At 36.7% G+C, this 15,139-nt stretch overlaps 3 protein-coding genes across 12 annotated transcripts; 2 read left to right on the top strand and 1 right to left on the bottom strand.

Annotated features, from left to right (window-relative positions):
• The first annotated feature begins 97 nt into the window (after positions 1–97).
• LOC140796544 (uncharacterized) lies at positions 98–2,476 on the top strand. Its single transcript, XM_073149587.1, has 8 exons — positions 98–281; positions 361–443; positions 526–564; positions 830–882; positions 986–1,049; positions 1,132–1,174; positions 1,257–1,304; positions 2,151–2,476. The coding sequence occupies exons 1-8, from the start codon at positions 201–203 to the stop codon at positions 2,310–2,312; spliced, it is 573 nt and encodes a 190-aa protein (XP_073005688.1). The 5' UTR covers positions 98–200; the 3' UTR covers positions 2,313–2,476.
• Positions 2,477–3,080: 604 nt separating this feature from the next.
• On the bottom strand, positions 3,081–10,584 carry LOC140796754 (uncharacterized). Of its 9 annotated transcripts, none has more exons than XM_073149846.1 (7): positions 10,305–10,512; positions 9,000–9,201; positions 8,820–8,894; positions 7,419–7,615; positions 6,308–6,449; positions 5,616–5,769; positions 3,105–5,532 (listed from the first exon to the last, which is right to left on the bottom strand). In XM_073149846.1, exons 1-7 carry the CDS (start codon positions 10,370–10,372, stop codon positions 5,501–5,503), a joined length of 870 nt encoding a protein of 289 aa, XP_073005947.1. In that variant the 5' UTR covers positions 10,373–10,512; the 3' UTR covers positions 3,105–5,500. The 9 variants fall into 9 exon arrangements, 6 of the variants coding, with proteins under 6 accessions (XP_073005950.1, XP_073005947.1, XP_073005948.1 ...); XM_073149847.1 differs by having other exon boundaries at positions 9,006–9,201; XR_012110522.1 differs by lacking the exon at positions 5,616–5,769 and having other exon boundaries at positions 3,081–4,501; positions 4,579–4,723; positions 8,820–9,201; positions 10,305–10,511.
• A 1,027-nt stretch (positions 10,585–11,611) lies between these two features.
• LOC140795910 (folate synthesis bifunctional protein, mitochondrial-like) lies at positions 11,612–14,277 on the top strand. Of its 2 annotated transcripts, XM_073148730.1 has the most exons (3): positions 11,612–11,718; positions 11,855–12,258; positions 12,344–14,277. In XM_073148730.1, the coding sequence occupies exons 2-3, from the start codon at positions 12,171–12,173 to the stop codon at positions 13,945–13,947; spliced, it is 1,692 nt and encodes a 563-aa protein (XP_073004831.1). In that variant the 5' UTR covers positions 11,612–11,718; positions 11,855–12,170; the 3' UTR covers positions 13,948–14,277. The 2 variants fall into 2 exon arrangements, with proteins under 2 accessions (XP_073004831.1, XP_073004830.1); XM_073148729.1 differs by having other exon boundaries at positions 11,612–12,258.
• The last annotated feature ends 862 nt before the right edge of the window (positions 14,278–15,139 follow it).

Below are 15,139 nucleotides of genomic sequence, written 5' to 3'. Positions count from 1 at the left end.
AATAAATAAATAAATCAATCAATCAATAAGTCTAATATAAAAATAGGTAATAATTAAAGAGATGTAATTATCCCTGTATAAATTATTCGAGTTAAGTGACCTATTTGGTTAAAACTTTCTACTTCAAATAGGGTGTGGTAGTACGAGTAGTCGTGATCGAAAGAGAGGCGAGGAAGAAGAAGAAGGCGGCGGCGGCGGCGATGTCGAAGCGGCAGGGGCCTCCGAAGCACCAAAACCGATACGCATGGAAGCCTCACGCTGGCCAGAAGATCAACGAAACTGTCCTCCTCTTCCTTCTCTTCCTTCTTTTGATGTTTTCTTTTTAGTTTTCAATTCGTCGACTCAAACCCGTCGTTGCAGGAATTGGGCGGTAGGCTCCGCCCTTTTTCCGATATCACCGGCGTCTGCCCGCGATGCAGAGACCAAATCGACTGGAAGCGCAAGTATAACTCTGCCCTTCTATAGAATTTATGTGGTTTCCTTTCTTTCTGTACTAATTTCTTGGAATTTTTTTTTGGGTATTAGATATGGCAAGTATAAGCCTCTAGCAGAGCCGGCGAAGTGGTAAGGCTCCGCCTTTTTTTCCCTCCTTTTCTAATGTGTTTTCATGCGTTTGTACACTCAAAATTCTTGCTTTTTTGCTTCTTTCTTTTGCATGGATAGCCCTGCAGTGTAGAATGTGAGTGATATATAAGGATGCAGATAAAGGAATGTAGAGATGTATAGATATTAGTATCAAATTTGGATAGGATCTTTAGAATAACATGCCAATTAAAAAATATATATACATATATATGTATATATTAACGAATTGGTGTGGTGGTCACAGTCAGAAGTGCGGAAAGCGGGCAGTCCGGCAGGCTTACCACAATATTTGCTCTGGTATTTCGAAACTTCTGATAAATTTTGTGTTTGATTTTTTTTTCTTTGATTCTTTTACTTATGTGCTAAATCTTCATCAAATGTCTATTCTACTACTATGCAGGGTGCTCTAAAGATCTTGATTTGTGCGCCAAGTGCTGCTGCCATGTTGATAAGATTGTCGGGAGGTCTTTTCTCTATCCTAATCTTGTTAATGAGTTATTCGTTCTATTTCTTTTGGTGTTAAAAGATAGTGTTATGCTTGTATAGAGATATTTCAGATGTGGAGACAGAGCAGAAGGAGCTTGAGGAGGTAAATTTATTTGTATGAAACTTCATGGAGAGTAATTTTGTGAAACGTACCACTACTTAATTATTGCAGGATTCATTTGCAGGCACTTATGAATGCTAGAGAGAGGGATAGGAGAACACTTCTTCGCACGGTGAGAATCCAGTACCTACATGAACTTTCATATTTTATGCTTTTCTAGTGAATGTTCCAATTGATTCTTCACATGTTCATATTTTGTTTTGATTGAACTAATAAGATCAACATGTCCAACAATAGCTTTTGCTTGCCAGAGAAAGATGTATGGTCGGCTTTCTTGGTATCAAAGCAATCTGGCTAGAGAGGGGGATCCTCTTTCTAGCCGAAGAAAAATTTTTACAATCAGAGCATTGGCCTCTTGAAAAATAAATTTAAGTGTAATATTAAACTGGAGACCTTTTCTCAGTAAGGAAAGAGTTGCTCAAAATGTGAAAGGCAAATCTTTTTCTGTGTGTGGCGAACAAAGAAACAGTTTTCCTGTTTGCGATTCATTTCATGTGGCCTTATATGTGACTATAACTATTTACTATTATTCCTTACTGTTTAAAATCCATTGTTATTTATATCACACTTGGGTGGTACCTACAGTATGAAAGATTGGGAACTCCTGATCTTTCAGAATTTCCAATGTGTTATAGAGGACCATATATTGCATGTGAAAATAAGCTGCTTTTGAAAATAAACCATATTTACTTGAAAGCAAGTTTGTCCACAATCATTTGATTGAGGTTTCCTGGCAAGATTTCTAGGCCACTTTTGACATTTGCTTATTCTTAAGCTTTGACATTATGCAAAGTCCTGATGGTTGAAGGTCACAATCAGATGATGGCATTTCACTGTGCTCATTATCTGTTTTGTTGTGGTAGTATTTATAATTTTATATTTTGAGTTTACTTTATTGTGTTATTTACTGCAGCTAATTTGGAAATCTGAACACCCCTTATTGCATTTTGTTTGTCAGATTAACAAGGGCAAAGGTGTGAGTGAGCCAGCAATCCCAAAAATTGACGACAGACGTAGAGCAGGAGACATATTTCCTGCTACATCAATTGATGAATATGCTGACCTAAATAAAGAGCATGGCGTAGATCAGGACGAGGATAAGGTTTTCATATGTGATTAAGTAAAGAGTTTTCTCAGCTCAGTTGGTTGCATCAGGATTGCAGTAGCTTGCATGCTGCTATTAAGGCAATTCTTATCGCGACATGGATTTATGAGTCGGGCAGGTTTATGTGCTCCAACTTTATTCAAATTTTATGTTCCTGAAAGAAAGTTAGAGTTAAATTATCCCGTTTCTGTCGAATTATTTTTAATTAAGTATAAATTGCGATAACGATTTCACTACCTGAGATTTTTCTTTTATGCAAAAGTTGTTTCTGATGATTTTCTTTCCCTCTCCCAATTGGAAGTTGGTTTTCTGCATCTTTTTTCTGGTGGGAGAAGTCCACCATGGTCGTTCACTGTAAAAGTTTGTTCGCGATCACCAATGGTAATAACTGGTAGCTGATAAACTATTACCCTATAGTGTAGATACAATATTATGTGAAAATCACATTGTATTAACTTTTTTATTTCAGAAATAACGATAGCAATTTCCCGACCAAGATCCTTTCAAAAGATGAACAGTAAGCACAAATTTCCTGGAAAAGATGTGTAATTATTAAAATAGTTCTTAACCACTTTTTATAAGTGGTTCGGTGACAACAAGAGTAAGTATTTGTGCACATCTCATTATAAAAACATATGCATTTAATATAACAAAATAAACATAATTTGTTTTGATCAACGTAGAATATTAGGAATCTCGCCTCTGCCAAGAAAGTAGCTTCAACTGGCAGGATTAGAAGAGAAAAGGAGTAAGTATGAAGTATGTACATCTACCAATACAATATTGGTCACCATCCCGAAACTGGCATTGAAAGTATAAACAACATTAGCTTATGACACCCAAGGGCATTGGGAGTGATAAAAAATAAAAAGAATTATTCATTGTGCAACTCCAAAGGCAAAAGAAGACTTTAATTGAATGAAGCTTAGAAAGACATACACAATAATACCTTAGCAGAAAAAAAATGCAGTGTGTCTTCATTTCCAGCCCTGTAAGATGCCAGCCAATGTCATACTTACCCCCCTTCCTCTTCCTCGCAGTCCTCACTGTAGTCATAACCACCACCATTGTACTGGTCTCATATCCATGCAGCCTCCCTAACACTAAAGGTGACCTCTTGTTCTTCCCCCCGTCTTTGCAGCAGCAACTGTCCCTTCTCCAAACTCAGCTTGACACCAGTAGCAATCCTAACTGCACATCCAAGTATGCTGATCAGTTTCTCCACACTGCTCTATCATTGGACAATATTGTGAACCAGCTCTCTAACATTCATGATAGCAATCAACATGCCAATCATCTATGCACTGCAGTTCATCTGGATATCTTTGCCAATGAGACTGACACCGGCAATGAAGCTGGTGATTATCTATGGGGGAGAAAGGCTCTTTAGATCTATAGAGGCTCAGAGTTATATTGGACCAAAGCCCAACAGGCATGGCAAAAAGAACTTCCTTGGAATAGATTCAATGCACCAATCAATGGCACTCACCTGTGCTGCAATGGAAACGAACTTTGACCGCTACATGGATTACAAAACTTATCGGTCAATGCCCAGACGACTGGTTCATCGCCCAGAAGCTGATGCTAGCTGGCTGCGATCCGTTACCAAGAAGGCGGTGCTTTGCAAAATCACCCCAACATTATACCCGGCCACTCCCTGTGACCTCTTCACTGTGGAAATTGCCCAGCGATAAAAATGTCCTCTGGAGCCAATACGAGCGCAAGAGCTTTTCTTGCCTTGTATCTCCCAATGCAACAGCTAGTGATAAAGGCTTCTTCAAATGCTCGGATTGTTTCATCCTCTCAAAAAGAGGCTGGGAGGTTCCTTCAGATGAAAGCACATCAGCAGAATTCACCATAGAACAGATCTTTGCATTGAAGCCTGGTGAGATTAGAATAGGACTAGATTACAGTCCATCTACTGGTACATTTGCAGCATTGATGAAGGAGAGGAATGTGACCATTGCATCAGCCACCCTGAACCTCGGAGCCCCCTTTAGTGAGGTGATTACTTCCAGAGGGTTGCTCCCTCTGTATATTTCAGTTGGCTCAAGATTGCCTTTCTTCGACAACACGCTGGATATCATCCATACGACAATGTTCTTTGATGGATGGATAGCAACAGAGCTCCTTGAGTATGTTCTGTTTGACTGGGACCGCATCCTCCGACTGAAAGGGACCCTCTGGATTGACAGGTTCTTCTGCTAAAAGGATGACATGAACATGTATCAAAATGAGTTTGAAAAGCTAAGGTACAAGAAGCTGATATGGAGAGTAGTACCAAAGACTGATAAACTGGCGAATGAGCTCTTCCTCTCTGCTGTTGTAGAGAAGCCCCTGAGGTCTTAGTCTCAAATTAGTTCCATAGCTGCTATGTGCTGAACTTTGCTGTCAAATATAGGCCATCACATTAGGCCTTCTGTTCTCTGCAAATTTACCCAAGAACATTCATCAGTATGTTTGCAGGAATCACTAATTTTATTTTAGGAAGCCACTGACACCATTCAATAGTTATTTATAATCATCCATGCAGCTGGTTCCTCTGGGAGACCTTCACACCTCAGTTATATAAAAAAAGTTAGCAGGGTAATATATAACAAATGACAAGATCAGGAGTGCGCAATATACAAAATATCTTAAAATGGTACAACTTGGAATGATGGACACTCAATATAGTTCTGTAATAACAGATACAAATGTTCTCACAGAAGCCACCATATTAAGAGATATTAGTTTACATCAAAGACAGAATTTTAATCAAAGCTAAAAGTTTTATCCAGAAATAGGGAAAGATGCAGAATTGCAAGTGCTCATTGGTTTCCCTAATCTGACTGTGAAGTAAAAAATTTCCTCTTTGTGGTATCTTACATATGGATGAATAAAAAACAATGTGCCTCCAGAAGGCACCGGGAGGAGGGCTCCAAACAATAGAGGCACTACATGCTTTTAAATACTAATTTACAGATTGACATAACAAGCAATTCTGTCACTGTTACAGATGATTCCTAGGAAAACAGCCTTTGCCTATTTCAGAAACCTTCACGTCCTTCAAATACCCAAACAGTAGGCTTCCTGATTATGCCATCACTTTTTTGACAAAATGGTTATGCCATCATTGAATCAAAATGTTGCTGGTAGAAGAATATTTAGGGCAGAAATCATGGTGAAATACACTGTCAGCACTCAGACCTAGGATATAGATTTCACACCTCTTCAGCTTGGGCACATAGTCGCTCTGGAAAAGTAAATAATAAAATCAATTAAGAAAGATTAAACATAGAAAGAATATGTCAAGAAAGAGAAAGAGAATGTCCATACTCAAATATTCATAGGCTACTATCATTGTTGTACCCCATGCTGACATGCTGAAAAACCTTGGACCTAATCCCCTGTAGAAACCTTTCCATCCATCTTCAAGAATCAATGTTTCAACAATTTGTCTTGCAGTTTGTGTCTTTTGGTAATCCATAACCTATACAACAACCAAGTTCTAGTTCCAGTGGAGAAAAGGAAAACTGGATGTTTCCAAGGGAGAAATAGATAGTCAATGTCATGTAATTGAACCCATGATGTGTGTGTTGTCTTGATACAAACCCATATAATTGACAAAAGATACGAATCTCATCCACAGCTTCAACTAGATTGATGTTTCTTATTATTTTTCTGTCATCTCTAAGTGTTTTCTATTCCGTAGGCCTCTACAATGCATGCTGGCCAACTTGCAGCAAACTTTCTCTCAATGCAACAGCCACGTCTACATTTTCATCTTATAGATTTTACATGTAGTACACAAGTCTTTGTGAAGAAGGAACTTTTATGCAAGGAATTTCTTATATTCCATACTCTTCTTTGATTGGATTAGATGACTTGTGCACATATATAATACACATGCTTGAAAAGAAGTTCACATAGCATGTAAGAAACAGCAAGCTGGAAAAGTAGTTTATGCAGCTGCCATTGTAAAGGAAAATCAGTAATTAAAGAGATTAAATGAGGAAGAAAAGGATGACCTGCAATCGAGTCTTGATAGTGTCTATAGGGGTTGTGATACAAGATGCCAATGCACCAGCAACAACTCCGCCTGTAGCTTGAACAGAGACTATTTTCCACTCACTAGGAACATATTCAGTATCATGGCCCTGGCCTAAAAGTCTGACAAGGACATTATAAAGAATTATGGTGAGAATATTTTTCAATTTTAGTACCCAGAACATTATTTTTTCTAGAAAATATTTTTTAACAGATTCCCTTTGTGCCAAGGGAAAAGGTTCCAGCAACTGCTCACCAAAAAGTTCCAAAAGGAAAAGAGAGTAGCTGGTAACTCATAAATGAATTCTGTAATCATCAAAATAAGCTCATTTTAGAAGATAGATTGTTTTCTTTGCTTTTCTTGGCAAGATGTTCACTATATTATGACAACATGCGAAAGGCACAGGTACCTAAGAAGTGATAGAATCTTAAGCACAATCTCAGATTCTCGTACTAAATTACTAGTTATGAGCAGTTGAGGACTAAGCAAAAAGTAAGAAATTGAATTGCACAAATATGATGTGACACCTTGCATGTACAGTTACAGAACATCATGTCCAGCATTCAAGCACAAGAAATAAGGTAGACTGGCACATTTCTCTACAAAGAATAATAAAAGATCTTACATATATCAACTTATACTAACTACTGAAAACCCAATTTTTTTTTGCTTTCACATCCTTCTTGCCATGGTTTTTAGCTGGTATAAAATATCATGTAAAATATGTTAAGATGATGACTCTTTATAAAACAATTCAAGAAGTGGATAGCAAATTAATGCATCAGTATAAAAAATTAAGATGCACGACAGAACTGAACAAGGATTTGATTTCAGTCATCTGCCAATATCTGGAGATTACCAAGACAACATGACACATCCAAAAAATTCAGTGCCATTTTTAATATGCAGGAAAATAACATATCTAGAAGGATGACTATCTGATTACTTTTATGCACAAACATTTCGTTCGACATTATTGGGAAAAAGCAAGGTTATCTACTTCAGATGTCCAGTTGTGACAAAAACAAGATTAGCCATTCTGCACAGAGAATCTGTGGTGTTCCAAAATTGAAGAGAAGCCAATTTCTGACCTCCAGATAATGCGTTGACTAGATCCATAGCTTGCCCACCATACAGCACTAGACGGGGTATGCGTCACAGCAGACAAGACAAACCCTCTGTACAGACCTCGCAGTCCTTCAGACTTCAAAATCTTACGAGCAACATCCAGTCCCCCATTGTAATTTTCATGCCCAGAATATCCTTGCACCATCAACTTTTGGCTAACCTGATAGAAAGCCATCTAGATAATAAGCAAGCAGGAAATTACGTCACACTTTAATGCCCATAAATAAACTCTTTTGATGCATTCAACATAACACCATACGAAATACAAACTAAAGGACAGAGGAAGATTAAAAGATCATGAGCTATATTCATGATATGAGCTCACATGATCTAGATTAAACGAGAGGTTTATCTACCACTTACTTCAATGCAAGTAAAAGCCCCAAATTGAATGTGATAGCATGCAAAATATAGAAAACCCCACTTCTAAGGTATGCCGTACAGAACTTGCATTTAGCACCAAGAGTACAATTCATAAAGACAGTGTTTGAGGATTGCAGTCATGTTGACCAGCTTCAAAGAATAAAGAATTCATTTACTAATTAGGCATAGGTAAATTTTCATTCAAGGCACTCTGTCTAGCAAGAAAAAATAATATATAAGAAAGAAAAGGCTTGCCTTAGATGGTCTGAATCAGTCACATAAATTTCTGTAGTAGTAAGAATTGGCATAAGGCGATAATCATCTTTATAAAAATCCAATTGGATAAAGAGTTTGATAACTAGATAGTAACTCACCACAAGATGGCGCAGTGACTTTGCAAATTATATATAAAAAAACTTTCATTTGAATGATAAGAGCTATATCTATCTCAATGGCAATTGTTCACTATTCTTCAGGAGAAGCTTATGGATCAAATGGCAATACCAATAATAGTTCAACTTCCTCCCCTCTAAACCTGATAACAAACTATGGAGATTAAAAAAATTGTAGTTGAAATTCAATCTTGACTGCAGCCACAAATTCTTGTCTTCCTCGACATGCAACGCGCATGATCTAGAAATATAAAGAAGAAACTTGAAGACAGATTAATCAACTGATTCGAAATTTTCCATTAAACTAGAAGAAAATAATTATATCTGTATGTGAATGAATGTGATAAGCCTCGAACATCACTGTTATGGTCAATGTAGAAATAAATCATTTTACTTTCTGTGGTTAGGTTTCTAATGAAAACTACGTTTAGACAATAAGAGGGAGAAAAGAGAGGGAGAGACATAGCGAAATGATAGGGCTACGTGTTATTCTAAATTTACACTCTTTTTTGACCTCTCATGCAATTTTGGGGAAGAAACAATTTTTGTAACATCAATAATTTCATAATATCAAATAGCTGATGGACAGAAATAACACACTAATCATACCACATCTATTGGAACAAATAAGGCTTGCGAGCAAAGGGATGCTGACATGCCTGCAATACCATTTGCTATGGCAGCCTGCATTGGCTCAGAAAAGTCAAATGGCTTAACCAGATTAGATGAAGCTGCTTTTGTTGTTTCCAAAGAAGTAAGGAAAAAAATCCTCGTAGGAATAGCACCAACAATTACTGTGCCAAAGCCCCTATATAGACCAGGAATTCCATCAACTTTAAGTATATTTCTGAAAGCAGCAAAGGCATTCTTCTGCACAGCATCTTTTGTAGCAACTTGCATCCTGGTCTTAATAACAGAGACAGGATATAGTGCCACAGTGATGCTACTGAAGAGGCCCGCCCCTACAACATACATCTTAGTTTTGTCAAGCCTGCAATAGAAACATATGCTTTATAGAGATGCAACAAAATTTGAAAGTTCACAGACCAAGCAAACAAGACAGTTAACATAGGATTCCCTATAGTTAACATAGGATTCAATCAAGTACAGTATGCAGTTGAACAAGAACAAAGGTAATATAATGAATGCCAGGAACCAAAGAAAACATCAAACTGGAAGGACATGAATTGGCATCTCCAATGATCTTCACCAATTCATAGAATTTCACCTACTCTATTTCGTCAAAAACATCAAATTATGACTCTGAAATGTGTAAGTGCGCTACAATGACTTATATGCTTAAAGAATCAAGCAGCATGAAGCAAATGACAGCAAGAAAGAATGACCTGACCAACTTATCAAGTAAAGTTTCATCAAAATATATTTTTCGTCGACATAATAATTTCAAGAAATTGTATGCCTGTCATTCCCTTGAAATGATAAAAGAAAGAACAAGAAAAAGCTTATCATATTTCTCTTTTCTTTTGTCAAAGGCATATTTTAGATAACTATAAATATTATAATTTCTAATGCAAAACCAGCGCAATGTTTGTCATAAAATTTATCTAAGAAAGAATACTGTCTCATCTTGATATGCCCGAGTATACAACACAGAACTCTATATACTCTAGAATGTATTCCTACATCTCAAATGCATAATATAAGCTCATCAAAAAGGGAAAAGACTCTTGACAAAAGAGGTACAACACATAAGCCACCCCGCAAAAGTTGGAAATGCAAAGAAAATCACACACTGGAGTAACTACTTATGTCCAAAATTATGGACCAAGAAAACAAGATAAAGGCCAACATAAGTATAACAAGAAACTAAGGGCACGCAACAAGAAGAGGGACTACAATTGATGAGACATGCGAACCCACTACTTAAATAAAATACCAACAGAAACATTACAAGAATTGCATTGGCATTCACAATTACAACATGAACATCAAGCGCAGACAATCGAAACCCTTGGAGGAATGGAAATTTCTATCTTTCAAAGAAAAATGAAGATCTTTCGATTGATGTCTATGGATTATCCTAGTGTAACTTGTCAAGAACAGAAAAAAAAAAAAACGAAAGTGGCTAATTACTTGTCCCAATTGATCTCGGTGTGGCCGAAAGAAGGGACCTTTGGTCCGGGAACCTCCCTCGAATCCATGGATTCCGACCAAAAGAAGATCACGAAATCCACGAGGGAAAAGGGGATCAGAGGAGGAGCATATCTTCTTGGAAATGGCAACAACCAACGAACTCCCGTTTCACCTCCCACCCAAAGTAAAGGAGATTTGACCTATCGGGTGAAGCCCATATCGTGCTTTTTGATAGAACCCGAATAATTTTCCAATAAATCCAGAATGGTCCTTTTTCATTTAGAAATAAATTATATTCACGTCCAATAAATTTAAGAAGTTTATCAAAACCACCCTATCATGTGCTTTTATTAGTATTTAATAAAAAATATTAGGTTACTTTAAAAAAAATTTAATTTTTTTTATAAATCATACTCTATATTTTATCTATTTATGATTCATATCCTATCTTTAAGTATTTTATGAATGGTATAAGTAAATAAATATTCCATTGTAATATATTGAATAATTTATAAATATATATATTACTCTTATATTTTTCATCTTCTCCTCTCATATTTTCCGATCATCTCATCATACCCAAGTCTGAAGGTTTTAATCCCCAAATTGGAGTTGGTTGAGATGTAGAGATTGCTTCATCTTTTTTGACAAATCTTGGTCAAAGTAAGAATAGATAGAAAAGGAGGGAAAAGAAAATAACGAAGAGGAGTAACGGGACGAGGGAAGATGGTGGGAGGAGGTGAGATGATTGAAAGAGGATAACGGAGAGTCAGAGAGAGGAGAAGGAAGATGATGAAGGTATTTTATTAGTTTTGATCAATGTAAGTTAGTTAAAAAAATTATTAAAAAAGAAGAGAGAAGTTGAGTTACAAAGTCCTCAAAATGATCCAGTGTCAATAATAAAATAAGTAAAATATAACGTGTAATTTATAAAATTTCTAAAATTAAAATACTAAAATACCGGTAATTTAATTTTAAGATATAGTTTTTATTTATTTATTACTTAATTTTTTTTATTTAAAGTTATTCAAAGTATTAAGGCCCTTTTACATATGTAATTACTTTAATTCATCTATTTATTAAACAAAATAATAGACTGTTTCTTAGACCAGCGGTAAATATCATATAATAAGGTGTGAATGCTAGTAGTGAAAATATTGGCCGTTAAAAATTTATGGTTCTCACCCTGTATTTTGATTATTTACATTTTAAGCTCTATATTTGCAATAAAAACCCTCCAAATTGCCACGAAATCTCAATTTCTTGACACATAATTACGCTGCTACCCACGTATGCCTCTCAAAGATAGAGGGTATTACTGTAATAACGTAAATGCCTTCTTCATCGTTTTCCTAAACCGCAGATTTATCCGGACGAAACCGATCCATTCCTTCGAGATCTCTCTCTGGCACTGGTAGGTGTAAGGTGTGCGATTCTTGGTATATAGGTAGCATTAGCTTTCATCAGCAGTCATCATCGGGATCTTCTTAAATTTATAATTTGTTTCCCATTTTTTTTAATCTTTTATCCACTTGAATTTGGGTCGAAAGTTCGCAGCTTTAGGAGAAAATTTCACAGTATCGAGTTGATTTGCCAGAGTTTTGAGAGTAAACTTTATCAGATTTTCTTCGGAATCATTATTTGTGATATTTCAAAAGAATATGGAGAAAGACTTCGATCTAATTCGTCAAGTTGAAGCACTTAAATTTCGGCGTGAGAGACTCCGTCTGAGATTTGATTTTGTTGCCATCAGCGCCCGCCCTAATGGTCGATAAGATGGAGTTGTTATCTAATTGAAAGAAGTCCACTTTGGAGGACTTCTTACGGTCATTTGTAGATAAATTTGTTGTTTTATTACAATCCATAATGTTCCGGATCAAGGGAAGATTCAAGCAGATGTTCTCTATTGCCCAGCATCAAGTTAAAGGATTTAGAATGTCAGATACTTGTGGAGGTAATCTTCCTCCTCATTTTTATCTTCTTTTGTTGCATAGTAATGCCGAAATTGTTCTTATACATGTCATTGTTTTTTGCTTCAGGATTGTTTTCAAGGCCTTCTCTTTACTCGATGAATGCAAGCATGCGTCTTTCGCATGATCATTCAGATGTGGGGTGTTCGGTTTCTGTTCATTCACCAGAACACGAGATTGTTATCGCTTTGGGCAGCAATATGGGTGAAAGAATCCAAAATTTTAATAGAGCCCTTCTTTTGATGAAGACATCAGGCATAAACATCACGCGGCATGGCTGCTTGTATGAGAGCGCACCTGCGTATGTGACTGATCAACCTCAATTCCTCAACTCTGCGATTAGAGGCACCACAAAGCTTGGGCCCCATGAATTACTCAAAGTGCTGAAACAAATCGAGAAGGATATCGGGCGTACTGATGGAATAAGGTATGGTCCGAGAATGATGGACCTAGATATTCTTTTCTATGGCAGGTTCCAGATTGAATCTGAGATTCTTAAAGTGCCACATGAGCGCATTTGGGAGAGGCCATTTGTACTGGCTCCTCTTGTGGATCTTCTAGGAGAATCTATTGATGACGATGCCGTGGCAAGTTGGCATTCATTCTCAAAGTGCAGTGGCGGGCTCTTTGAATTATGGCAAAAACTTGGGGGTGAATCCTCAATCGGAAGAGATGGATTAAGAAGAGTTTTACCTGTAGGTAATCGTTTATGGGACTGGTCAAAGAAAACCCATGTCATGGGCATTCTTAATCTCACACCTGATAGTTTTAGTGATGGAGGGAAGTTTCAAGAAGTGGATGCCGCAATATCGCAGGTCAGGTTGTTAATATCAAAAGGGGCAGATATTATCGATATTGGTGCTCAATCGACACGCCCCTTTGCAAGTAGACTTACTGCTGATGAAGAACTCCAGAGGCTGATTCCTGTTTTGGATGCAGCTGTGCAAATTGCTCAGTTAGAAGGGAAGCTATTATCGGTGGATACCTTTTATTCAGAAGTTGCATCTGAAGCAGTGAATAGAGGGGTTCATATTGTTAATGATGTCTCTTCTGGACAACTGGACCCTAAAATGCTTTCTGTGGTTAGAGACCTTGGAGTCCCCTATATTGCAATGCACATGAGAGGAGATCCATCTACAATGCAAAGTAATCAAAATTTGCAGTATGAAGATGTCTGCAAGCAAGTAGCTTCTGAGCTATACATGCAGGTGAGTGAAGCAGAGTTGTCAGGGATTCCGTTATGGAGAATAATAATTGATCCTGGTATTGGGTTCTCAAAGAATTCTCAACAGGACCTAGAAATTCTTATGGGCTTGTCATCCATCCAGAGAGAGATTGGCAAAAGGAGCATAGCTGCTTCGCATGCACCAATCCTGATTGGACCCTCCAGGAAAAAATTCTTAGGTCAAATCTGTAGTCGTACCAATCCAGTTGAGAGAGATCCTGGCACAGTTGCAGCTCTTACATCAGGGATACTTGGTGGTGCTAATATCATAAGGGTACATAATGTGGACTATGGTTTGGATGCTGCCAAGGTCTGTGATGCATTGCTCAAAACAAAGAAAGCAAAAACAAAATTTGATCAGGAGACAACTCTATGCTTCAATTCCGAATCTAGTGAGGATTTCAATTCAAATGGCAACTTGAGCACATCAGATTCAAGATACAAATGATGACTGCCTGCAAGGAATATAGAAGTATGGAACACAGGCATCATACATCTAAGAGCTTATGCTATTCAAAGGATATCATAAAGTGATTGAGAATTACAGAAGGTTCTTTCACTATGTTATTGTATTTAGAGGGATGCTTTATTTCTGGGCAATTTTCTAGGTCTTCCAGCATTTTAGGCAGCTCTTTTCTTGAAATTATGTATATTTTTCTTAGAACCAATTTCACCACATATTTTTTTCCTTGATAAGCACTACTGTTTTGGTCTCACAACTTGAGCATGATAGCGTTATTAATGGATACGGAACACCATCATTTTGTTCTCTCTTCCAGCTAACTACTTGTTAAACATTGAGCTTGTGTTACTACTACGGCAATGTTGTACTCTAACACTCTCAATTTCTCATCCTTTCATATGGAATTACAGTAAAGAACCAACTATTTGAAAACTTGCACTTAACTGACTTGTTTTTATTGGATCTACTTGTTTTCTGTTCTTCTGTCTGTAAATTTTGTTCCTACTGGAATAAACTGAGTTGTGAATCAGATCTCATTGTGTACTGTAGATGATTCTGATCTCATTTTGCATTCTTTTTTTTTCTGACATCTGATTTATACTAGAATTCAGTGCTTCAACCATATTTTCTTATCCCTTTTTCCTTTTAGTTTCTGTGGAAAATTGCAGATATTTTCCCTTCTGTCCTTCCCATGATAACCTTCCGTTACTCTTGAAAAAAAAAAATCTAAAAATGTACTATCTCAGGGTAAGTCAAGTTCTATGTTCTTGGAAATATGTCAGAGTTGCTTCATTTACCAAAAGATGAATTTATTATCAGCAACAGGGTATGCCAACCAATCAGGAATGAGTTTTAAAATAATATACACTAATATATATATATAATCTGATCTTCTATGTGATTTTTTAGGATATTAATAATCACCCAAGTTAAAAAATAAGAGAATTTGGGTGATCAAAGTGCCTATTTATTGATTTTGCTGAACAAAAAATAATCTAACTTTTCCAATCAATAGTAAACTATAAAAGATATTTTGGTCTTTTCTAGATTACAAGTAAGGTTTAATTATTTTGCTATCCTAAACTTTGATTCAATATCGGTGTGCCCTCTCAGCAATAAAAAACTTAGAAACCGTTATACGTTTATATGTAATACAATATGAAACTCATATGAGATT

This window comes from Typha latifolia, chromosome 10 (assembly GCF_019914945.1).
Source record: "Typha latifolia isolate L0001 chromosome 10, TyphaL0001v2, whole genome shotgun sequence".
NCBI classification, from domain to species: Eukaryota; Viridiplantae; Streptophyta; class Magnoliopsida; order Poales; family Typhaceae; genus Typha; species Typha latifolia.
The sequence above is the reverse complement of the archived record's forward strand: the minus strand, read 5'-3'. Positions and strand labels throughout refer to the sequence as shown.

Coding starts and splice junctions, on each gene's coding strand:
- LOC140796754 (XM_073149844.1), bottom strand. CDS start 10,372: ATGGATTCGAGGGAGGTTCCCGGACCAAAGGTCCCTTCTTTCGGCCAC. Junction 9,202..10,304: donor ACCGAGATCAATTGGGACAA/GTAATTAGCCAC, acceptor TTTCTATTGCAG/GCTTGACAAAACTAAGATGT. Junction 5,533..5,615: donor AGTAGCCTATGAATATTTGA/GTATGGACATTC, acceptor TTACTTTTCCAG/AGCGACTATGTGCCCAAGCT.
- LOC140796544 (XM_073149587.1), top strand. CDS start 201: ATGTCGAAGCGGCAGGGGCCTCCGAAGCACCAAAACCGATACGCATGG. Junction 282..360: donor GCCAGAAGATCAACGAAACT/GTCCTCCTCTTC, acceptor CCGTCGTTGCAG/GAATTGGGCGGTAGGCTCCG. Junction 1,050..1,131: donor GTTGATAAGATTGTCGGGAG/GTCTTTTCTCTA, acceptor ATGCTTGTATAG/AGATATTTCAGATGTGGAGA.
- LOC140795910 (XM_073148730.1), top strand. CDS start 12,171: ATGTTCCGGATCAAGGGAAGATTCAAGCAGATGTTCTCTATTGCCCAG. Junction 12,259..12,343: donor AATGTCAGATACTTGTGGAG/GTAATCTTCCTC, acceptor TTTTTGCTTCAG/GATTGTTTTCAAGGCCTTCT.